Below are 26,867 nucleotides of genomic sequence, written 5' to 3' on the forward strand. Positions count from 1 at the left end.
AAATTGATTTGGGAGGTATAAAATTGTATAAAAGTTGTAAAATTATGGTTTAATTCACTATTTGACTCTTGAAGAATTAAAAATATGTTTTGGAAAGACGCATTAAGATAAACTTTTAAGTTCTGTTTGGTAGAGTAGAAAGAAAATTGGAAGAATGGAAAATTGAATGGGTAGAAAATTAGAAGAATGGAAAACATTAATTTTCTTTTCATTCATTACTTGATAGAGTCAAAAAGAAAAAGAAAAGAAAAAAAATAAAACATTTAAAAAATACATAAATTTGAACTCACATACATTTCTCTCTCATTTTCTCTCCTCCCATCTTTTCAATTTGAAAGGATTTATGTTTCTTTCCCCTCACTTTTCTTCCCAAATCTAACCAAGCACACTCAAATTTTATTTTCTTTCCACTTTTCCACCCAACCAAACACACCATTAACTCTTAGTTTTACATAAACAAAATTGACTCTTAAATTGTAATTAAATAAACTTTAAATATAACTAATTTTCTTATCTAAAATAATAACTTATTTAGATAAATAAAATATATATTAAATAAAAATAAAAATGTAACTAAAGTATGTGGGCACAATTATTTGAATCGACGTAACGTTTGAGGGAAGTCAGCTAAAATTGACTTCATTTGTTGTTATTATTATTATTATTAATCTAATAAGTACAAAACTATTTTTATCAACTGGACACTTCCAACAATGTTTTGTGGTACCTATTGTTTATAAATTTACAAATCATTTGCTCAAAACTGCATTATTTTTCTACTTTAAAAATTTGTTGGCTTTGTAATTTTGTTTATTTAGGCTTGGTTTTTTTTTTTTTTAAATTTAGCGCACTAGAAAATTTGTAACGTTATTAATATAATATTTAATATTAAAAATATTTTTATAAGAAAAATTAAATTAATTCTTATTTAGCGACAAATCGAGGTGTCTAATCAGGGCTACCAACCTTTCTTGCTTTACCAATATTGGTCAACATTGATTTTCTTGCCAAATAAAAATATTCCATCTATGGCAATCAATTTTCCCTGTGTCTTAAAATTTTTGGATGGTTGGATCGGTGTTTATTTTCGGTGCGTTGGCTTTTGTAGAAAAATTTAATCTCACCACACCTCATTGATTCTCAATTTCTGACTGGGGGATAAGGTCATCAATGGAGATACAAATCTCCGGTGGAATGGAGTAATTTCTATTTTACCATTTCAACTTCTTCTTTTTCCTCTAATTGTGGTTGTTATTTTAATTAAATTATTTTTATATAAATATAATATTAATTATCATTTATTGTCAAATCATTTTAAATGATTTATCATCAAATCATATTAATTTAAAAATTCATCAACTAGAAATAATTTATCATTCAATATAGTAAATAATTTTAAATGATTATAAGTCATTTAATTAAAGATATTTATAAAAATATAGTGATAGATATTATTTTATTAATTAAAATTAAAATTTCACGTATTTTTAATAATTTTATAAAAATATTTTAAAACTTCTATTGTATTTAAGTTTTAATGTAATGCCCTTACTAGTTATTTTACTTTCTCATCTCACCGCTACAGTTGCTTTTGAATCTAAACACACATCCTACCGCTGTTTCTAATCTCATCACTACGGTAACTAATCTCACCATCACCGTTGTTTTTAACCTCACCGTAGGTACATGCACCGCTCATCTAAACTAAGCCTTAGCTTATTAAAAGTGAACATTCAATCCATTTTAGTATTCAATTTTTAAAAAAAGTAAATTACAAGAATAATCTTCCAACTATGCTTTTGGTTCTATTTTGGTCATTCAACCATTAATTCTTTTTATTTAGTTACTTAACTTTCGAAATTAAGTATTTCAATCTCTCTCTCGTTATTTTTCGTTAGATAAGTGATGGAAAGTTGACGTGGCTTTTTTTATTGGCCTAACAACAAATTTAGTCCTCCAATGTTCGCACATTCTATAAAATTGATTTATAAATTTGAAATTTTCAATAAATTTAATCTTCATTTTTTACAATTTTTTCAATTTAGTTCTAATTCTAAAAGTTTTAAAAAATTTAAAAACATTGACGCTAAATTTGTTAAAATTTTTAAATTTAGAATCAAATTGATAAAATGTGTAAGCATTGGAAGATTAAATTTGTTATTAAGCCAAGAAAAATCCCACATCAACTTTCCGTTACTCATCTAACAAAAGAGTGATTAATATTTAGTTTTTCAAAAATTGAGTGATTAAATCGAAAAATTAATAATTGGGTGATAAAAATAACTAAAGGCATAGTTTGATGACTATTTTGCATAGGACTTATGCAATGATAGAGCATCAAATATTCTCCTATATTATATATAAACACGAGTTTAGAGAAACTTTGAGTTGACAAAATACCATTTATTTTCTATCATTTTACTAAATTTACATTTACAAATAATTATAGTTTACTAGAAAATTTTGAAATAGTTAGAATAAAATAGAAGTTGTGATAGTTGTAGATTTAAAAATAATTATATTTTAATAGAATTTGTGATAATTGCACACTTAAAAATAATTAAAATTTAAATTACAATAATTAGTTAAAAATTGTGCTAATTTTAAAATAAAATTACTGCAATTAAAAATACAATATTTAAAAATTAATTAAATATTAAATACATAAAAACACTATAGTATAATATACTGAAAGGGCAAACAAATAGACCATAAAAAGTGAGTATTAATCTTAAAATATATCGGCTTAATTCCGTGTCTAGTCCCTATACGCTTAAGACATTCTGAAATTGAGTTCTTTTGCTTTTAATTTTAATATTTAATGTCCAATTGACAATACTATTAATGAACAATTTTAAATAACAATATTAACTGGACTTCAAATTAGAGAAATTAAGAGCAGAAAGGATTAAATTTCAAAAGTTTAAAAAGTGAGAGAAGAATTAGAGCATATTATAAATGTCATGATTAGTAGATTGCCCTGATTAAAGTGAAAGAGACTAATTAGGAGGTTTATTGTAAATATGGAAAGCCCGTGAACAAATAAAATAAAATTGAATGCCTGCCAGGTTGTATGTATACGGATGTGCGTATTTCACTGGGATCGAAACGCTACGCTAATTGGCAAAACTGCATTAAATGATTCTGCTTTAAAGTGTCTGAGTCGACGTGGAGTTATTTCACTCCATTGGTTCCAGCAACCCCCGTTCTCCCATTACCATTACCATTACCATTACAACCTTCATATCAGTCATTCCACCCTTGGATCGGTAGGTGGTTCATTGCTCTGCCTCAACCCAACTGGCCTTTGCTTCCAAGTTCCAACCAACGGTTCATTTATATTATTCTTTTCTTCTTGTATACTTTCCCTGGGATTCTTTGGAATCGTATCATCTGGTAACCTTTTTCTTCTCTTTCTCTTATGGTGGTTTTTGGATTTATAAAAACATAGCGTTTAGGCTTTTAGATTCATTTGTGTTTTGGTGCTGTGGAGATGCATGGGGTGTTGATATTTTGAGTGTAGGCAAAGTTCATAATATTGATGTTGGGATCCTTGGGGGCGTTTTCCATCCATTTCCACCAAAATTGCAGGGAGGGTTTTGCTTCAAATGAAAAGGCCTTAATATGCATTCTTAGTATTAGTATTCTTCACCTCCTCCTTGTACTTTCTCTTGGATTCTAGTGGTTCTCTCTTTCATATCAGTTGGTAACCCCTCCTCTCTCTCTCTCTCTTCACGTTAGGTCACTCATGGTTTCTAGGTGATGCCAATCCATTTTAGTTTGGTATGTAAATTACAAATTTATTGAAAACAGAGTTTCAGTCAATTCCATTAAAAATTTATCAAAAATCGAGATGGAATATTTTACAACCCTATCCGAATAGCTCTCGAGTTTATTTATTTATAATATTTTTTAACATTGGAATTACGAATTTACCCTAAAACTTTTAAGTTTTAACATCTCCGCTCTTTTTTATTAAACAGTAACAGTAGGAATTAGAAATTTTTTAATCTATTATAAGGACTAATTTCTTTATTTTTAAAGTAGAAAAGACGAAATGTAATTTAGCTCCTAATAAAAGGATATTTATTATAATTTTAAATTTAATAAGTTAAATTTTAATTAGAGATTAATTAAGTTCTACTTTCATGTTATAAAGTACTATATATTTATTTAAAATTAATATATTATTTAATTATTATTTTTGTAGCTGTTGTTGTACGGTTTGCACTTTAGACCATTGATAGATTTTATGCCAAAAATGAACATTGATATGATTGGACCTACGCTTTCCGTACGAAGGCTATATTGGCAATATTAATAATTTTGGTACATAAATTTTAATACATTTATAATAATATGATTTCAGTAAAATATTTATTGAATGATAAATTAATAATCCCTAATTTACTCAAATTAACGAATAATTAAAAGCAACGTGTAACATAAAGTAAGGTTGATGATGAACATGCCGTGATTGGATTTTCCACTCTTTGCCTGTTTATATTGAATAGTGCTTTGAAACATTCAAAGCAGATTGGGATCAGTGAGAAAATGGGAGGAGATATCAACCAGAAGCTGCTAACAGAGACTACTAAGAACGAAGAGGAAGAAGTGCTATTTAAAGAAAGATTATGGACCGAGATGAAGAAATTGTGGATTGTGGCTGGTCCTGCAATTTTCACCCGGTTTTCAACCTTTGGTGTCACTGTAATCAGTCAAGCTTTTGTTGGTCATCTTGGTCCTACTGAACTTGCTGCCTTTTCCCTTTGTTTCACTGTCCTTTTGAGGTTTGGCAATGGCGTTCTGGTACGTACATGCTTTTTCTTGTTTGGGTTTCTTTTAATTTATCTGAAAATGACTTATCTTTTAATTGCCAAGGTTTTATAGTGTTTGTTGGATTGTTTCAGAGATTTTCTGAAAGTGTGTTGTTAGTGAAAATATTTTACTTAAACGAGGTTTTTCATTTGGATATGATGGTTCAAAGGTTTGTAGTATTAATCATCTAGTAGGAAGGCATCTTTGGCTTAGTTTCTTTAAGGTTGTACAAATTTATTATAATAAGCTGTTGGTTTCACATCATATGTTCAGAAAGTTAAAGTACAATGGAGCCCTGTACTACGAGTCAAATTGAGTTTTGTCCCTTCTACTCGTTGTATGTTAAATTAAAAAGTAAATTGGTCCTGCACCTTAGCATGAGGTACACATCATGTCACTATATGGTTATTCAGGCAGTTATCTCCGTTTTTAACAGCACAATTAGATGAAAGTTTTAATCAATTTGCTCTTTGATCAAAAGTAGAGAGTCCAATTTGTCCATTTTTTGAGTAGACGGGGCAAAATGCAATCTAACCATTAGTACAGGGGGTCTCAATGGTACTTTTACTGTTCAGAACCGATTTGAGTACTTACCATCTTGATTATCAACGTGAAAACTTAGCTTGATATTTTCCCGTTAGAGTTTTGTGAGGCGTAAGTCCGTATCTTGGAGATAGGGGAAGATTGCAAGTGCTGGTTTCGAATCTCAAACATGTTGGATTTCATCCCTTAAAGGATGATTGAATAACTGGATTAATCCCCAGTTCGGTATTAACGTTTCTAGAAAATTGCAATGGAATGAAGTTGGTGAAAGGGTTGGACGAGCGTTAAATGTTTGAAACTTTTGTTTATGCAGCTTGGTATGGCCAGTGCATTGGAAACACTGTGTGGTCAAGCATTTGGAGCAAAACAATACCATATGCTTGGGATATACCTTCAAAGATCATGGATAGTTTTGTTTGCAACTGCCCTCTGTCTCCTTCCTATATATATCTTCACTACCCCAATTCTGATAGCTTTAGGCCAGGATAAAATTATAGCAACGGTGGCAGGATATATCAGTTATTGGTTCATCGGGATCGTGTTTTCGTTCATTGTATCCTTCACTTGCCAGATGTTCCTGCAAGCACAGAGCAAGAATATGATTATTGCATACTTAGCTGCATTCTCTATTGGAATCCACATCTGTCTTTCATGGCTTTTGACTGTGAAACTCAAGTACGGCCTTTCCGGGGCTTTACTATCAACGATTTTGGCCTATTGGATACCAAATATAGGTCAGCTTTTGTTTGTTACATGTGGAGGTTGTAAAGATACATGGAAGGGTTTCTCAATGTTAGCTTTCAAAGATCTAATGCCTGTTGTAAAGCTATCTTTGTCATCTGGTGCTATGCTTTGGTAAGGTTTCTGTTAACTTAAAACAACTCTTCTTTATGGAATAATATGAACTAAAGTGTTAGAGAAGATATTGATGTTGGGAATTTTGTTGTCCTTGTCAGTCTTGAGCTTTGGTACAACACAATCTTGGTTCTTCTAACTGGAAACTTGAAAAATGCTCAGGTTGCAATTGATGCTCTTGCCATTTGGTAAGTAATTCGTACGTGTTTATCCAGTTTCAATGGTTTCACTTCTGGTTTTTTTTTTTGTTTTGATACTAATACAAATATGTTTTTGTTTTCAGTCTCAATATTAATGGATGGGAAATGATGATATCGCTAGGTTTCTTGGCTGCAGCAAGGTATTATTATCAGCATAAAGCTTGAGCCAGACCATGGGTTTAACATATTGCTTGTTTTCCTGCAGTGTTAGGGTGTCGAATGAGCTTGGAAGAGGAAGCTCCAAAGGTGCCAAGTTCTCAATTATGACCACAACGCTTACATCATTTTGCATTGGATGTGTGCTATTTGTGCTCTTCTTATTTCTTAGGGGACGTTTAGCATACATATTCACAGAAAGTGAAGAAGTGGCTAACGCAGTTGCGGATTTGTCTCCATTGTTGGCTTGCTCCATACTTCTAAACAGTGTTCAACCTGTCCTCTCTGGTAAATTTTCATTTGCTGTTAACATTTTGTACCTTCTTGTCGAATTTGAGTATTTGTCGGAATGGAAAAACATAAACCGAATACATGCATACATGATACATCGAGATTGAACATTTAGTTTGCTCATATGGGATTTTTGTTTTAAACAGGAGTTGCTGTTGGCGCTGGATGGCAAAGCATTGTAGCATGGGTTAACATTGCTTCCTACTATTTAGTTGGCATTCCAATTGGTGTTGTTCTCGGATACGTATTCAAAATGGAAGTCAAGGTGATCTTTTCGATCCGAATCAAGTTTTGCTTGTTCCTAATTACATCACCTTATCTGATCCTAATACTGTATATATTTTACTTCCTGAACATTTTCAGGGTGTTTGGGTTGGCATGTTGCTGGGAACACTTCTTCAAACTGTTACACTTATTATTATCACCTGGAAAACTGATTGGGATAAGCAGGTAATCTTCAAAATTTTAACTTTTGATAGCATCCAACATGCTTTGATATTTATGTAAACATTATGTGCAGGTTCTCTTGGCTCGTTCACGAGTTAATAAGTGGTTTGTACCAGAATCCCGGGAAACAAACGGCAACCAAGAAAATGGTGCTTGAAGGGGTCAATCTTGTTATTCTTCCTAATGGACTTATATTTTTTTGTTGCTATATATCATTTCTTGAAACCATCGGCGCATCTGCGTTAGGATTTTGATTTCCCATGATTTTTAAGAAAAGTTTTGGTGCCATTGTGTCTTGTTTTGTTGGGTTGGCTCATTTAGTTAACTATTAAAAGGTAAATGCATTTAACAAAATTAGCTTAGCCACCTTTTATTAACTGCGTAAAAACAAAACTACTCGACTGAATATTTTATATTACATAGATTTCTGATTGAAATTATGTATATAGATTTTTGCTTGTTTGTAGGTTCATGTTATGTATATAAAATTTTACATACTTACATATTATCAACTTTTATCATTTTTTATTTTTGTCACTAAATCTATAAAATCAAATATTGTTGACATGGTCTTTTTTATGTCTAATAATAAATTTAGCTATTTTAATTTAACAGTTATAAAATGATTACTTTTTATTTTTTTAAAACTAATTAAAAAAGTCATGGAATTGTTGCTATATCATATCCACAACCATCTAGAGGTCATAATAGTACAAGTATTAATGAAAAGTTGAGTAAAATCCAAAACATTTAATAGCACATTTAACAAGAAAGTTGAGGAAAATTCAAAATAATTAAATCTTATCGTTCTATCTTTTCAAGACTTTTAAGGTAAACGATCTTCTTTTGGCATTGGGTGTAAATTATTATTTATCATTAAAACATTGTCAATTTCAGTACTTGTCTCATTGTCTAGAAATATAGTATTGTGTTTTTGAACAACTGTGAATCTTGTCAACTTGTTTTGCTAATCTGGGTTCACACTAAATTCCATTATTGTACTCTACTCGTGGTTTTTTTCTATTTAGTTTTCCAATTTCTTGTGCTTGACCTTTTCTGGTGCTTGAAAATGGGGCATTAATGACCTTTCAGTACTACTCCTAATTGTGTATAAAGTTGTTCAAATTTGTGTGTTTAGCCAAAGGATGGGGAATCAATGGCATCTACTATACTTACTTTCTGGTCTCACCTTGTTTTGGGGTTAACCCAAAGTTAAATTCTCGTTTTAAACTTATTATTTAAGTTCGAGTGTTGGTTTTTTTTAAAGTTTACAAAGTTATTAAAAATAAAAAAATTGTAAAATTGTAAATGTTGAGAGCTACATTTATTGAAGTTTTAAAAAAAATTCTATTATACTTACATTCTAGGTCTTACCTTATTTTGGGTTAACCCAAAGTTGAAGCCTTGTGTTAAAGCCTTGTCTTACCTTATTCTAGGTCTTACCTTATTTTGGGTTAAACCAAACTGCATAAATAATATTTGTGTATCCAATTTTTGTTCATTGTTTCGAGTGCTTGAAAATGTGCCAACCTCCCCAATAGCTTCTTCCAGCACTTAGCTTGCTTATTAGCCATTGTCTTAAGATTAACAATAGGTATAGATGTATACAAATGTATAGATAAAGTTGCCCCCACCATCTACAATTGCGATGTGTGGGTCTCTTTCACCATGTGTGTATGTTTTGTGTGAGTTTTATCTATTTTTTTTTCGAGTTAATCTAGCTTTTGTCTAGTTTTTTGTCCACTATGTATTATAGTGATTGAATTCTACACTATAGCTGGTCCAACATATATTTGTATGTATATTATACTTGTAATTATACTCTAATTGTACTTGTGAAACTTAAAAAAATGTATAGAGATATCATATGCAAATACATTTCAATGAAAAAAAACCAAAATAGTATAACATTGATATGTTTATGTTATCTATAATATATAAAAACACAAGTTTGTAAAATTTTTAAATTGATTAAGATATTTTTATTTTTCATCATATTATTAAATTAACTTTAAAAATATTTATAATTTTCTTAGAATTATTAGTTAAAAATTGTGTTAATTTTAAAATAGAATTATTACATGAATAAATATCTAAGCATAAAATATAGAAAAATGTTGTGATAATTATAATTATAATTTAATTTAAATTAATAGTTAAAAATCACGTAAAAAAAGTTGTGTTAATTTTTAAAAAAATAAGGTGTGCTAATTTTATTCATATAAAATAAAGTAATTACTTGAATAGAGTTCGAACATCTTAATTATCACTTAATTAATATTAGAGTTATATACCAATTAAATTTTAAGTTAGCTTTATAAATAACAATCAATAGTTAGGCATATTCAATCAAGTACTATCTAAGAAAATTACTGGTAAAAAAATGGAGATGTTCAGCATTAATAAGTTAAATTATATAGAAAAAAGAATGGAGAATTAAAGTAATGGTTTCTCGAAAAGGCAATATTGAATCATATTCATACAATAATGGCGTCGGATAGTGGTCAAAGATTATTTTAATTGATGATGGGGAAATATAATATTATGATATTATTTTTAAAAGTTTATGATGTGTGAAACAAGTACTCTTAAAACCATTTTTTAATCACTATTATTAAATGTGATTATTAATTTAGTTTAAATATCTTCCTATTTATCTTTAGCTATTATTATAATTGTTGCATGTTGTTTTGCCTATCTTTTTTATCATAGTTTAGTTTCTTGTATAGTTCCAAATTTTATATTATTTAAAAGTAAGAGGAATTATCATTATCAACGATAGGTAATAATGATTAAAAATACGTTATTTAAAATTAATTAAAATTAAACGCGTAAAATTACAAAAATCTAATGTAATATTAGAAACTAGTTTATAATCTATATAAAAGCACGAGCTTGGAAAATCTTTTGAACCGACGAGAATATCATTTATTTTCTATCATATTACTAAAATCATAATTAAAAATATTTATAATATTTAATTTAGAATTATTAGTTAAAAAATTGAAGTAAAATAGAAATTGTGGTAACTATACATTTAAAAATAATTATAATTTAATAGAAGTTGTGGTAATCACACGTTTAAAAATAATTATAACTTAATTTACAATTGTTAGTTAAAAAAGTTGTGCTAATTTTAAAATAAAATTATTACTTGAATAGAACTCTAAGTATAAAAGATAAGAAAATGTTATGATGATAATCATAATTACAATTGCCAATTATTAGTTAAAAACATTTGACATCAAAGAACCGTGCTAATTTTATTGATGTAAAATAGAGGTTTTACTTTAATAAAAGTCTAAACATCTTAACCATCACTTAATTAATATTAGAGTTATATATAAATTAAAATTTAAGTTTAGCTTTATAAATAACCTCCGGTAGTTAGACATATTTGATCAACTAGTAAGAAAATAATTGAAGATTATTAGCATCAATAAGTTAGAATTATATATAAAAGAAAAGAAATGGTTCTTCAAGAGGCAATATTGAATCATACTCATCGAGAAAAATGGAAGATTGTTTTAATTATTGATAAAGTAATATAATACTATGATTTTTTTTATAATTCCGTTGTATGTTGTTTATTCTATACTGAAGCAAACACTTTTAAAATGATTTTTATCTATCCGCTATTTGTTTGATATTTGTGAGTTTATTTGTAATGATTAATATTTTTGTTATTTTTAAATTATTGATTGCATTAGCACTAACTTAATCAACAAATTAATTATAGAATAAATAAATATCATACATAATTTTAAGTAGAGTCAACTGTTACCTTTTATTTATTCAATTTTTTAATTACTCTTATGGGTTTTGCTGATGTGTATGAGCAAAAAGAAATGATATTGATGTTTAGAAAAAGAACAGTTCTAACAAAATAGAATAGAAGATGAACATGAATTAGTCTTCATTTTCCAATCTCTGCCTCTCCCTGTTTGCTTGGAATTCCCTGTAAGTTTTAAGCTGTGTTTTACTTTTAAAACTGATTTTGGTGTTGTCTCTCTTAGGAACTTCCAACTCTTTCGAGAGTTCCTTGAAGTGTCATTTGTCGTGTAGTCAATCAAATCTTCAATAATGATTAATATTGTCTTCAGGTCATATTGGGATTTTGTCTTTAGGCTTCAATGAGAACTCAAGCCTAGTTTATAGAGCGGAAAACCTTGTTAGATCAAGTCACGTGTGATGCACGTACTACTTACCGAAAGAACGTGTGCGTCTTGCTCTTGATAAGATTCAAACCCCCAGCCTAAGGCATATAGGTCATTATGGGCCAAGTGGTACCATACCTCCCCCATAATGATCTATATGCTCTTAGTCGGGAGTTTGAACGCTACCAAATGTGAGATGTGCACGTCCCCTCAGTAGGTGTTCCATACGTCACGTATGATCCGATTTAACGAGGTGGTTCTACTTTGTGAATCCTATATCAGGCTTAGGCTTTCATTGGAGACAGGCGACAAAATCCTAGCATGACTCAAAGACAATACCAATCATTATCAGGGATTCAATCAATTACTAAATATAAGACAATTCAAATGCTTTCCATTAGCTTTATATATTTAGCATCAAAGTTGAATTTTAAAAAAAATCTGTTCTATTTCTAATTTTGTTGTTTTTTACCTCTCTTTTAATAGGCATTTCAAATAATAAAAGGGTAATTCCACTTAATATTTGATATGGTTGAAAAAAGAAACAATCTTTCTCTATGTTTTCTTAAGCATAGATTTGATAAAAGCATGAAAATCATATGTTTAATGATTAATGCTTAAGAAAACCATACGCTTCCTTGAAGTTTTTAGCAAAATTTAATTATACCCCTCAAATTTTTAAAAACTCTCATTATTAATTTCACAAAAACTTTAATCAGTAAACTTCCAAAATTTTTAAATATTTTAGTAAGCCTCCCAAAACTTATTCCCAGGATTTGCCACTTGTTGTAAAGCAATGGGAGGAGATATCAACCAGAAGCTGCTAATAGAAGCTAAGAAGAATGAAGATGGAGATGTGAAATTTAAAGAAAAGCTATGGACTGAGTCAAAGAAGTTGTGGATTGTCGCCGGCCCTGCAATTTTCACCAAGTTTTCAACCTTCGGTGTCACTATAATCAGTCAAGCTTTTGTTGGTCACATTGGACCTACTGAGCTTGCTGCCTTTTCCCTTTGTTGCACTGTCCTTTTTAGGTTTGGCAATGGTGTTCTGGTATGTACATCCTTCAGATTGACATTGCAATGGAATGAACTTCTTGGTGAGGCTCTTAGACTAGTGTTAAATGTTGAAAACTTTTGTTTATACAGATTGGTATGGCTAGTGCATTGGAAACATTGTGCGGACAAGCATTTGGAGCAAAACGATACCATATGCTTGGGATATACCTTCAAAGATCATGGCTACTTTTGTTTTTGACTACCAGTTGCCTTCTTCCTTTATTTATCTTCACAACCAAAATTCTTATAGCTTTAGGCCAAGATGAAAAGATAGCAATAGTGGCAGGTTATATAGGTCATTGGTTCATCTTCATCATGTTTTCAATGATCATATCATTAACTTGCCAAATGTTCCTACAATCACAGAGCAAGAATATGGTTATTGCATACTTAGCAGCATTCTCTATTGGAACCCACATCTGTCTTTCATGGCTCTTAACAATGAAACTCAAGTATGGGCTCATTGGAGCTTTGCTATCCACAATTTTGGCCTATTGGATACCGAATATAGGTCAGCTTATCTTTGTTACATGTGGAGGCTGTAAAGATACATGGAAGGGTTTCTCAATGTTAGCTTTCAAGGATCTATGGCCTGTTGTAAAGCTATCTTGGTCATCTGGTGCTATGCTTTGGTAAGGTTTTTGTCAGCTTAAAACAACTGTTTTTGACGGAATAATATATGACAAAGATATTGATGTTGGGAATTTTGTTGTCCTTGTCAGTCTTGAGCTTTGGTACAACACAATCTTGGTTCTTCTAACTGGAAACTTGAAAAATGCTGAGATTGCAATTGATGCTTTTGCCATTTGGTGAGTGTTTGGGGCAATGTTTTCGAACCGGTTTAAATTATTTCACTTCGAGGTTCATTTTTGTTTTAAAACTAATACCTATATGTCCTTATTTTCAGTCTAAACATTAATGCATGGCAAATGATGATATCACTTGGTTTTTTAGCTGCAGCAAGGTATTAGGTAAAAAGAGATCACCTGTTTCACTCAATTTCGAAATTGAGTAAATTTGATCGTTTTCAAAAATTTAAGTGTAATTTAATCTCTATCAATTTTGAAAAATGAGCAACTAAGGACAATTAAATGGAGTTAATGCCTTCCATAAATTGTATGTAATTTTGATTGATATAATAACAAATTTAGCCCTCAAAGTTTATACATTTTGTCAATTTGGTTCTAATTTAACAAATTTATCCCTCATATTTGTGTAAATGTTGAGGCTGAATTTGTTGAATTTTTAGAATTAAGGCCAAAATGACAAAATATATAAACATCGAAGACTAAATTTGTTCTTATATTAATCAAATTTACATACAATTGATGGAAGATATTAACGCCGTTTAATTGTCCTTAGTTGCTCACTTTCAAAATTGACAATGATTAAATTTCTCCAATTTTTTCTTGAGAGCGACTAGTTTACTCAATTTCAAAGTTGAGAGGGACTGGAGAGATCTTTTTACCAAGGTATTATTATCATCTTTTAAAGCTTGAACCAGACATGGATTTTTGCATTTTGTTTGGTAGAAGTTTAACATATTGTTTGTTTTCCTGGAAAATTTGCAGTGTTAGGGTGTCAAATGAGCTTGGAAGAGGAAGCTCCAAAAGTGTGAAATTCTCAATTATGACCATAACACTTACATCGCTTTCCATTGGATGCGTGACATTTGTGTTGTTCTTATGCCTTAGAGGACGTTTAGCATATGTATTCACTGAAAGCGAAGAAGTGGGCAATGCAGTTGTGGATTTATCTCCATTGTTGGCTTGCTCCATACTTTTAGACAGTGTTCAACCTGTCCTCTCTGGTAAACATAGATTACATGCAACTGATTCAGGTGGAATGTGTCATTTTTATTTTAAGATTGTCCCTGTGTTTGTTCGTTCGTAGAGGGTCATATCTCCCTGTTGAGTGCTTAAAAGGAAAATGAAGACTTGGAACAACATGAATGTATTCATGCATGGAGATTGAATATTTTTAGTTTGGTCATAGGGGACGTATGTTTTTAACAGGAATTGCAATTGGTGCTGGATGGCAAAGCAGTGTAGCATGGGTTAACATAGCCTCCTACTATTTAATTGGCATTCCAATTGGTGTTGTGCTCGGATACGTCTTCAACATGGAAGTCAAGGTGATTTTACCACATCTTTTCTATTTTAAGAAGCAAACTTATATCAGCGTTTCAAATTTGCATAAAAATTTCATTTTCAGGGTGTTTGGGTTGGCATGTTGCTAGGAATATTTGTTCAAGCTCTTGTACTTATTATTATCATCTGGAAAACTGACTGGGACAAACAGGTAAGCTTCAAACTTTCCTTGTTTCAAAAACAACATACTCTGATATTATATATATATATATATCATTTATCTGCAGGTTCTCTTGGCTCAGTCGCGAGTTAACAAGTGGTTTGTACCAAATTCCAGGGAAACAAACAACCACCAAGAAAATGGTGCTTGAAGGGGCTAATCCTCTTTTTCTTTCTAGTTAAACCCGTTAATATCGAATGATTCAATCGATTAAAACGAATTATGTTGGATTTATATAAGATAGAAAGTTAGACAATAAATTTAATATTAAAAATTTATAATTGATAATCAACTAACATAATCTATTATAAACTACTTTGATTCAACTCACTCGATGAAAATTCATTTGGTTCGATCACATCTTAGCATCTTTCTATCCCGTGCACCATGACCCACTTGATAATTCATGATAATTCTGCTACACTTTTTTATAATATCTCAAAATCATGTCTTATCACAACTTAAAAAGGTTCTCCATGATTGTACCACTAATCCTATACGTAAAACATTTATCGAGGACACTTGCATAAATCTCCTCGTTCATGTATGCTCTCCTTCATCACTCAAAAGATTTAAGGGTAAACTATATTGCAAGTCACCCAATTATGTTTAAGTTTTTGTTTCGGTCATTCAACTATAAAAAGTTACAAAATGATCATTCAATTAATCGCGTTTGTCTTTTTTGGTTCAGTTCGGTTAACTGTCAGTTAAACCTAATCATGAGTCGGGCCACTTGCTCAGGCCCAAAGGCCCACCCAAAAAGTGGAAGAATTTGGGAAAAAATATAGGCCCGAAAAAATAGGTTTTGACAAAAAATAATGTCCGTTTTCTAAACAAGTCAGGCCTTGGGTAAGATTTTTTTGGCTCAGGCCCGTCCGAAATTGCTTATTTTTTTTTACTGTTGTTTTGCTATCGTTTGTTGTTATTTGCTGTAATTTTGATGTTGTTTTGCTACCATTTTGTTACTATTGTTTAGATATTGTATAACTCTTGTTTTATTATCAATTTTGTTACTATTTTAGGGTCATTTGCTTGCTAAGTTACAACTATCTTAATCTTATTTAAGTATGAAAACTTGTTTTGAATGTATTTCCAATTTATTGGAAAACACTTATTTTAATGTTTTTATTTTATTTAATGTATTGTATCTTTTAAATTTATTTTTATATAAAAAATAATATAAATTTTTTTTAATACGGGTAGGCTTAGCCGGACTCAAGTTTAGCATTTTTTATTTGGACCGGGCCTGAACAAAATTTTAGGCCTATTTTTCAGGCAGGGCTTGGGCCTAGAAAATGGGTATAAAATTTTGTATCGGCCCAACTCAAACCCCACCCATGATGAGGTCTACTGTCAATAACTTTGTGAAGAAGAGGAGAAGTGAATTCAAAAATTGATATAATAATAAATTTAGCCCTTAATATTTACGTATCATATTAATTAGGTCATGATTTAAAAAAATAACTTTCAACATTTACATATTATTTTAAATTATTCCTAATTCTAAAAAAAATTAAAAAAATAATAACAATAATCATTTTTGAGAATGAAAGATCTTTTGGGTCAATAGAGAAGGATAGATTGGAAATTGACACATCTAAACCAACATGTCTTTAATTAGATTTTATTTGTTTTTTTTTAAATTTATATATATTTCTCACTAAATGTGAGAATTTCAAATATTATATATAAACAGTTAAATATATATTTTTTTTTTGTTTTTGTCTACAAAAGATGAACTGCCATGAAGTTTTGGATTTGCCAGATTTTTGGAAGATCTTAGCCATCAAAATTGAATATTTTTGAACCACATATATCATAAGATTTAATCTGAAATATTATATAATTGTATTGAGATTACACATTATATTAAAGAAGTAAGAGTACGAGATTATTGAAATATTGAGAATTCAAATACCATAATTTTATTCTGAAATATAATAATAGGTGCCATAAATATAACATTCTTAGACAAATGTTTTATTGTATAAAAACGAGGGTAGAATCATGAAAAACCATGGTTTTAAGATATTATAAAAAAATAGTAACGGAATTATTAGGAAATGTGAAGTAAGTAGTAATATAACCCAATGTTGGTCCATATCATTGAAGCAACTTCCAACCATAGGATGGTTTTTAACTTCCTTTGTAGTCAAATTCACCATTAAATTTGTGGCCCAGAAATCACATTTTCTGTATTTTCAAACTCCGTCATTAGTTGGGTTCTTAATTTCTTCAACTCCTCCATTTCGTTTGTTTGACTTGTGCCCATATCCAAACCATTAATTTGGGGGTTAATAATAGTTTTCATAATTTTGGGGTTTAATTAAAATGTTTAAAATTTTAAGAGGGCTAATTAGAGGGTTTGATTAAATTCTTTTAAACTTTTGAAAGTCTATTAAGTTATTTTAAAATTTTTAAAAGGTTTAATTAATTTTTTTTTAATTTTAAAGAGACCTAATTAAAATTTTGGAGAGACTAATGTGACATTCCACCCGTGCTGTCATCATACGTATTCTGAAAATCATGATTATAAGTTGGCTATCAATGATTTACATGTTCAAAATACATAATCTTTTATATGCCTCAAAATTTCTCCTATACTTTCAAAATTAAATTTTGTCTTGATAAATTAATTTTGGTATAGAAGAAATATTTTTACATATTAATAAAATCTTTTATATATAATAATTTTAAATTTGAAAAATTAAATAAATAAATAAAAATTGATAAAACGAACCAATATTTGATAATTCTTCATCTTACTTATATTGGTAAGAAAATTTATGCAAGTCTCCTAAACAGATTGCCTTATTGTATAGGATCTGATGGTAGAATCATGGACAACCTTCTTATAATGTTATAAGATGTGGGTTTGAGATATTATGAAAATGTAGTAGCGAAATTATTAGGAAATCTCAAGACCCAGTGATGGTCCACATGATAGAATCAACTTCCAAGTGCATTCTAATACAACCAAACGTTGAATTCAAGAATTATATGTAGTAAAATTCGAAAAAGTATAAACGTTAGATTAATAAAAAAAATATATTTTAAGTATCATAGCGTTAATTTAACTATAATTCGAAGACCAAAAAAATGTACTAAACTTATATATTGACAATCAACAATATAAGCTCATTGTCAATGTTTTACATTTCCTATATATGAGATTCGAACTTTAAATTTACTGAATGCTACTTAATTGGATTAAAACCTAAATCAGGACAAGCTTTACACATGCGAATTAAGTTCATAAGATCAACCAGATATTTCTACGAGGTACTCTTGTGACATTTTACTATTTCTTGAAGTTTCAGTTCAACGTTAATTATCTTGGTGTGTTGTCAATAATCAAGTATGATTTGATCTAACAGAACATATTTAGGGAGCAGATGAATTGAAATAGAAAATATTTGAAGAAAATGGAAGATCCAATTGTTTTTACAAACTAGTCAATTATTTTCTGATATTGAACATATATAATTGTAAATATAATTTTTGTTCATGAACAACTAGAAATATGATTAAATGAATTTGGGTAACGGACATTCATACACCAGATACAAGCATTGTGGCAATTTATATTTGAACTATACTTATGTTACGATCTGATATATTCACTTTTTGTATTCTTTGATACCTATTTCTTGATGATGTTCCAACTTTAAATTTACTTAATTAAATTAAAACCAGTCGGGAAAAAGAAAAAAAGAAGAAGACATTTTCCTTTCTTCATGTGGAAGAATCCATTCAGGGGCCTCGAACAGACCAAAAGCTATACAAAACTAAGAACATCAAAAGAAAAAGAAAAGTTCCAAATCCAGACCCGTCATCAGAACCAGCAGAGCTACTTGTTTGCTGAAATATACCAATGCGTAGCCGTGGAGTTGGGAAATCCGTGGACAACAACTGCACAAGAAGCAACAATAAAAGAACCACAAGCACCATCAGCGCATAGTCCATAATCGATACACTAGGGCCAAAGATCACCCATCCCAGCACTCCCACCATTAAAGATGGCACCAATGGAGATGGCCCTTCGCTACTCATTGCTCTCTCTCTCTGGGGTTCTCTTTGAAATGCTAAGAGTAGTGTTCCCTGGGAGTTAAAAATGAGGTCTATTTGTACTGTGGAAGTGGGTCAGCTTTGTTGAGGATGGATCTGGAATTTTGACGCAATTCGATGATCCAATTCTTTGGTTTATATGTGCCGGTTGAACCATTGGGTGATAGTTGTTTGACTTCATCCAATAATTTGTTTGTTTGTATATAAAGCGGTGGTAGTGGGACTAAATCAAAGGCAGGTGAGGATTTTTTTTTATTCAAAGCTATTATGTATTCTCAAATTAAAAAATTGTAACTATCAAACATCGTTTTAGCTAGGGAGTTAGTTGCTATAATAAACCAATTCCAATTTTAAAGGTTTATTTTATGTATTTTATTCTCTCTACTTTTTAGATTTTAAATTTTAAATATAACGGTTAATATTGTTAATTTTTTATTTAAAAATACCATAGTAACAAATTTATTAATAATATTAACAACTAGACCTTAGTTTTAAAATCTATTAGATAAAATAACTAAATTTCAGTATAATTTTCAAATAAAAATAATAGATATTGGGCATGTTGTGATCGATCCCTAGATTAAGATAAGTAAGACATGGCAGTAAAAGTGTGTAAAATGTGTTTAATTATTGTAAAAAAAATAAGAAAAAGGAAATATAAACATAAACAATAAGAAACTTTTATATTAGGGTGTTTTATAGAGTTGTACAAAACTCCCACAAATAAAAAAAAAAAGGAAATATAAAAGACTAAGAATTCTTTGTGTGATTGTGTTTTATTTTTCAAAATTGTATATAAAATTTATATTTTATTTAAACTCTTTGGGTTAGCACAAGTCAAATATTAAAAATGTGTAAAAGGTTATAAATGTATATAAAATTTTACATTCTAAAATTCATTTGATGTATAACTTGAATATTTATATATTTTGTATTTATGCTATTTTTTGTGTTTTTTTTTGGCGAAGCTAAGTTAATATTGTCATTATGAACATGGTTTAACACTTCTTCTAGTGATTGTATGAAGGAATGAACAGTCAACGAGTAAAAATAAGTTATAGAAGGTAAGTCATCCATGACTTTCTCCTTTCTCTATAAGTATGTTGCACCTTAACATTTCAAAGTCGTTGTAAAAGCATAATAATAGCTCAAAGAACCACTAAGTGACGCTGAGTTGATGATATTTTCCAAATTGAGTCACAATTAAATTGTCCATTTTTAAAATAATACGACGCAAATCAAAATCTCATGCAAGCTTGAAATCATTTATCACTCGATAGTACCTTTTTTCTTTCTATTTTCAAATCCATGTTTAGGTAGGTTCTTAATTTCTTCAATTCTCTTCCATTTTATGTACCAATCCATACATCTTGGCATAAAATCCTAGTTTGCTGCTAATTCAAATGTTTCTCTCCACATATATATGGCTTAATATCTCTTTTTATCCCTGTATTATAATTAAATTATTATTTTGGTATATGTACTTTGTAATAAGGCCCAATCGGCCTGGGTCCAAACTAAACAAAAACATGTCAGACCCAACAAAAAGTGGCCCAATACAGGCCCAATAACCGAGTTGCAAACCCTAGCCCAGCAAAAATTAATTTGCTGAAACCCTAGCAGCCTCCTTGCCTCAGCGCCGCAAGCCCTATCAGCCTCGACACCTCCAGCAAGAGTCCAGACGCCGCACAATTCGGAGATCGTCCTCCCTACGCACGTTGTTCGCGCGCACGACACCTGCAAAAACACGGACTTAAAGAGTCCGGAGGAGAAAATCAAGCAAAAAATATATTATGTATTTATTTTTTATTTCTTCTTTTCGGCCTATAAAAGGCCTTTTAATCTGTAAAAGAAGGGGGGACGGAGATAGAAGCAAAGAAGTACTCAAAAAGTTGAAAAACATACAAAATACAAAGTTTTGTTTAAAGGTGATTTGCGTTTTATTTACTTAGCCTATTTTATTTTATTTTATTTTATTTTATCAAAATCAAAGGGAAGAAATTTACCTTCGGAGCCCATCGCGTCGCATCTCCGATCGGCGAAAGCGCGGCGGAGACTAGTTGCTGCGGCGGTGCAAAAAGGAGCCAAAAAAAACGAAACCCTAACAGAGGGCGTTTTTTCTTTTTTTCTTTTACTCAATTTTCAAATGGTTTTAGAGGAAGGAAATTGATTTAAATAACGGATCAAAATGGCGCCGTTTTCCCAGGCCTGACCCGCGTGGTGACCCGACCCGAAGGGCAGGATTCGTGCGCTCTGACGTCAGGTGGGGAATTTGCGCATTTAGCCCTTCTCTTTTGCAGCGCGTGTCAATTAAACCCTTTTTATTTGTTTTAAAATTTGGGCCGCGAATTTCATTTTTATTTCAATTTGATACCGCATTGCGCAGCGTTTTGGAAGGGAAATGAATTATTTCCTTTTTAGTCCCCCATTATCACTCGCGTGTTCGAATTGATTTTTTTTATTGTTTTTAAATTCACCCCATTTTTTCGTCTTTTGTTCAATTTAATCCCCTTTTTCTTTTTGAACTATTTTTATTTATTTATGTGTTTATTTATTTATTCATGTTAAAAAAAAACATTATTATTATATTATATATTATCCTTGTTACTATCATTATCTCTATGTTCATTCGCATGCATTTTTTTATATAATATATTTATGCATTTTCCTTATATAGTATTCACATATTATTTTCTTTATATAATATATATACATATATATGCATGTTTTACATTACGTGCCTACCTATATACTTTATACATGTGTTTTTTTATTTTTCAACTTCTATATATATACTTTTATATTTTTAGTTTCAAATATTTTCTTTACATTTGTAAATATGTATACGCATTTATATATATATATATATATATATATATATATCTATATATATATTATTATTCTTCCTAATTTTTTAATACATACATATTCTAAAATATACATTCATTTCCTATAATATATACATTTTTCAAAAATTTTTTTTACTATTCTATTTTATTTTTTTGTATACATACTGTACATACATATAAGTATTTTTACATAATTTCGTACCTTACCAATGCACATATACTTATACCATTTTATTTTCTTTTGTAAATAGATGCACATATGCGTATTTTTATACTTTTGTCTTATTTTCATATATTTATATATTCATGCATAGTTTTGAGATTATTATAAGTCTTTCGCCTTACATATTTCATTTGTTTTTACGTATGTATGTTTGTATATGAGTGTTAAATGTATGCATACTCATGTTTGCAGCTTTACCGTTATATTGTATTTGTATATGTTTGCAAATATGTATTCATATACGTTCTAAATTAAAGTTTTTGCTTCATATTATACATTAACTCTTGATATACCCCTTTTGAAAATATATTATGGTTTTAACCGTACATCAAAGTTATTTTCTTGATTCGAAGGTTTTTTTTTGTATATAAAAACAATACTCAAGGTTTTGGGATTTTTAAGGAAAATTGAGCCTAACGTATTGGGTTCCGGTTTTCTTTGTTGATTTCAAATAATCGAGAATACTCTTTATTTTAAATACGAGCACCAAAAAATCATTTTGGGAACTTAATTTGCCGTGCCCTAACGTATTGGGTGTGGCATGTTACCTTCTCGAAATGAAGATTTTCGCATAAAATAAAAGTGATATTCAAAGTTCGGGGATTATGAGGAATTGTACCCTAACGTATTGGGACTCGATTTCTTTACATGACTCGGACAATTGATTATTGTTTTTTTCAAATTTCATCATTTAAGTTGATTTTAAAATCTTTTTAGCCTTCAACACTAAAACATCAAATAATCGATTTGGTACCAATTTTGGGTGTTACGAGGGTGCTAACCCTTCCTCGTGCGTAACTGACTCCCGAACTCGTTTTCTCGAAATTCGTAGACCAAAATAATTTTTGAGGTGAGCCGATCACACCTTAAGAAAGGATCGGTGGCGACTCCGTTTTTTATTTTTAAGTCGACACTAAAATTTTTGTTTTCAAAAAACGGTTTCGACATACTTTTTTTTATCAATTTGGTATTTGTACTCTATTTTGGTTATCAATTTGGCCATTGTACTTTCATTTGGTATACCCCATTTGTAACACCCTGCTCAATGTGGTCCTATTTGGTGGATTGTGTGGGGGGATTTGGCTAAGTATGAATCGGAGAAGGCAGAATGCGCCCTATCCACCAGGATAAGTTAGTGTTGGTTGTCGCGCCATGATTGATGGATTGTTTGGATAACCAAGTAAGTTTGTAAAGACTTCATGTTCATGTCAAGAAAGGGGAGGGTAATGTCGTAGCATGTGTCTCATATCACATGTGCATGAAACGACCAATATGGATAACAGAAGATTTGATCTCTGCCTCTAAGTTGTGTGAGACCCATGAGATCAACTAGATATCTCTACAAAGTACCTTTATGACCTTTGATTGTTTCTTGTAGTTTCAGTTCAATGTTAGCTATCTTAGTATGTTGTCAATGGTCAAATATGATTCGATCTAACTGAACATATATGAAGAGTAGTTAAATTGAAATAGAAAGATTTGAGGAAAAGAGAAGATAATTATAGTGTTTAATTCACCAGTCAATTATGTTCTAATAGTGAACATAATTGTGAATTTAGGATACTACATATAAACTCTACTTATAATCACGAGCTGCTACATACCTCTAACAATTATATAGCAATCAATTTTCAAGGCTAATGTATGTTGGTCACACGACCTACTTCCTAGTATGAAATTTAAAGAGAAATGAAAAGAGATGAGAATCTCTTAATGCTTAAATGCGAGAATAATAGTGACCATTATGTATTAGTGAGAGACACTGAATAACTCCTCACATAGTCCCTTTAACTTGACCCTCCACGTTTTTGAGAAGAAAATAACATGAAAAATATATTTTTCTAAGTTGTTAAGCATTTCACTTTTTCTCTAATTTTCGGGAAGATAGTGATATGGGTATATAAATAATCTTTGTTCATGATTTTGTTTTTGATCAGTATATTGAATCATATTTAAGTGATAATTTGGTACGTTCGCTTTCTATATATATGAGAAAATGTTGCTTAATTGGATTAAAATCTGAATCGATACAAACTTTGTACATGCAAGTTAAGTTCACGAAGAAAAAAGAAAAAGACATTTTGCTTTCTTCACGTGGAAGAACGAATTGAAGGGCTTCAATCAGACCAAAAATTATACAAAACTAAGAACATCAAAACAAAAAGAAGAGTTCCAAGTCCAAACCCATCATCAGAACCAGCAGAGCTACTTCTTGTTTGCAGGAACATACCAACGCGTAGCCGTGGAGTTGGGAAAAACTTGGACAACAACTGCACAAGAACCAACAATAAAAGAAGCACAAACCCTAGCAGCACATAAAAGTTGCCACTATCTGGATCTCCAGCTTGAGCCCATGGCAGAACAGAGTCCATAATGGATAGAAAACTAGGGCCAAAGATCACCCATCCCAGCGCTCCCACCATTAAAGATGGCACCAATGGAGATGGCCCTTCACTACTCATTGCTCTCTCCCTCTCTCTCTCTCTCTCTCTGGGGTTCTTTTCGAAAAGCTAAGAACAGTAATGTTCCCTCGGGAGTTAAAAATGGGGTCTATTTGTACCGTGGAAGTGGGTCAGTTTTGTTGAAGATGGATATGGAATTTTGATGATCCAATCCTTTGGTTTATATGTGTTAGTTGAACCATTATGTGATAGTTGTTTGAGTTCATCCAATAATTTGTTTGTTTGTTATAAAACAGTGGTAACCGGATTTTCTTTTAATTGTTTTCTTTACAGATAGTACCTATTAACCATGAAACATTGCTATATACTAATCCAATCTGAATTTTAAAGTAATTTTGTAGAATTAAATTTAAATTTTACGAAAATAATAGAGGCTTCAACTAAAAAATAGTGAATTATTATTTCGTTTCTAATAGTCATTACTTTAATCGGCACATAGGAGTATACTCTGGACTGGAATCATAGAGATACCTAGAACTATCTATAAATAAAAGGATAATACGTTCCAAAACACTCAAAACCAAGTCCTCCTATATTGACAATAACGCCAATACCAATCGAATTAAAACTCAATTGGCAAGTGTTTAAAATATTTTAAATATACATATAAGGAAATAGAGAAATGTAACAAAAAATAAGAAAAGGAAATATGGGAAATAAGAATTTTGTGTGTGTGTGTTATATTTTCATATATATATTAATTAAGGCTTTTTGGGTCAGGACAGGTAAGTCAGTATTAAAATGTGTAAAATGTTATAAACACATATAAAATTTTAGGTTCTAATGCTTCATTTTATGAAGTACTTACACATTTGTATTTATGCTATTTTTGTTTTATTGTTTTCATGTCATGTCTTAATCATTTTCATAGTTTGTATAACTTGTCGATTGTTATATTTGTTCAATGTTGACACAATTTTTCATGTTTATGTTGTCTCTCAATCGCTAACATATTTTGTATTTTTTTTATTGTAATTCAATTTAGAAAAAATTTATTAATTTAAAACGTGTTCGTGTTATTTTTATGTTCCAAGTATTATTAATTAAAATATTCTTAATTATTAATAATTAGTCTTATATATATTTTAATATGTCGTAAGATTGATCCGAACTGAAGTATTTAAATAGATTATGGAATACAAGTTAAAAATTGTGATTACTCAAACCAGAGCTTATTTTATTTTATTTATAATTAATTTTAATTTTTATGCTATAAACTAACTATTTATATTTAAAATGGTGAAAATAATTTGAATAAATATAAAAGGACTCTATCCTGTAAATATCTTATTAAAAAAAAAAAGGTATTTTGAGAATTGAGATTAGAGTTTGGTTTGGTTTGTATGTGCACATAAAATTAATTATGATTTTAATGTATTAATTTTATCAAATTAACTATTAATCTAAAATTAATGTTTCAGTTGTTTTATTTTATATTTTTATTTTATTTTTAAAACTATTTTAACATCTTATATTTGTTTCTAATTTAAAATCAAATAAAATGTTATTAATTAAAATGTAAATATAAATTCTAATTTTAAATATTTTATTTTTGTAAGTGGAATAGTTATTTAGATTAAGTAATCTAATTGTATTATTGAAAAATGGAATAAATTAAGGATAAATTAAAAATCCAACTTCCTAAAAGTTAAAATAAAATCTAATTAAAATAAATATCAATATTACAAATATATTTAAATTTTCTATCTTAATTTTTACTTCAATCTTTCCGATGCCCTGCAAAATTGACTATGACTTGAAACCATTCCTTTAGTACTCTATTTTTGAGACACTTCAAAGTACCAAAGTTAATAATCTCCGATTGTTGAATATTATTTATAATCATAAATTTTAATTTTAATTAGTATATAACTATAATACTAATTAAATGATAATTGATTTAAATTAATATATTTATTAATAAGGGTTAATATTTGGTACACTAGCAGTGTACTTTTTATTCGTAAGTAGCTTTAAAAATTATCAAGTTTTTTTAATTATTTTTTAATATTTTACCATACCTTTATAAACACTTGTCAACCCCTTAACCATATTTGTGAGATCTAAAACTCTAACGACAATGGCACCAAATATTTTCCTCATTAATAGTTAAATACTCAATTGTACCCAAAAAAAAAACTACTGATATGATTCAATCTATTATTTTTTTATAAAAGATTTTATCTATTATTCTTAACTATACAGTTCAAATAAATAGAAACTCTATTACTAAAAAATATTTATTTAATATCAATTTAATAATTAATTAAATATTAATGAATTTCTCGTTGATTCAAAAACTTTTCACACTCATACTTTTATATATATTATATAAATAAAATATTTTATGATTTTAATACACCGATAATTCTTATTATATAGATTGAGCTTCACTCATTTAGCATTGTTACTATTGCAATAACTAAATCGAC

The 26,867-nt window shown here is 29.7% G+C and overlaps 1 protein-coding gene across 8 annotated transcripts; it reads left to right on the top strand.

The window, feature by feature from the left end:
* The first annotated feature begins 3,173 nt into the window (after positions 1-3,173).
* Positions 3,174-15,163, top strand: LOC105792647 (protein DETOXIFICATION 21). 8 transcript variants are annotated; one of them, XM_012621311.2, is made up of 9 exons: positions 3,174-3,706; positions 4,515-4,809; positions 5,675-6,216; positions 6,318-6,404; positions 6,500-6,556; positions 6,622-6,860; positions 7,010-7,128; positions 7,227-7,313; positions 7,384-7,598. In XM_012621311.2, the coding sequence occupies exons 2-9, from the start codon at positions 4,555-4,557 to the stop codon at positions 7,465-7,467; spliced, it is 1,470 nt and encodes a 489-aa protein (XP_012476765.1). In that variant the 5' UTR covers positions 3,174-3,706; positions 4,515-4,554; the 3' UTR covers positions 7,468-7,598. The 8 variants fall into 8 exon arrangements, with proteins under 8 accessions (XP_012476765.1, XP_012476767.1, XP_012476766.1 ...); XM_012621313.2 differs by having other exon boundaries at positions 3,174-3,396; XM_012621312.2 differs by having other exon boundaries at positions 3,174-3,396; positions 4,537-4,809.
* Positions 15,164-26,867: the final 11,704 nt, after the last annotated feature.

The sequence above is a fragment of the Gossypium raimondii genome, chromosome 8, assembly GCF_025698545.1.
Source record: "Gossypium raimondii isolate GPD5lz chromosome 8, ASM2569854v1, whole genome shotgun sequence".
Lineage (NCBI taxonomy): Eukaryota > Viridiplantae > Streptophyta > Magnoliopsida > Malvales > Malvaceae > Gossypium > Gossypium raimondii.

Coding starts and splice junctions, on each gene's coding strand:
- LOC105792647 (XM_052634315.1), top strand. CDS start 3,763: ATGCCAATCCATTTTAGTTTG. Junction 7,129..7,226: donor TATTCAAAATGGAAGTCAAG/GTGATCTTTTCG, acceptor GAACATTTTCAG/GGTGTTTGGGTTGGCATGTT. Junction 7,314..14,900: donor AAACTGATTGGGATAAGCAG/GTAATCTTCAAA, acceptor ATTTATCTGCAG/GTTCTCTTGGCTCAGTCGCG.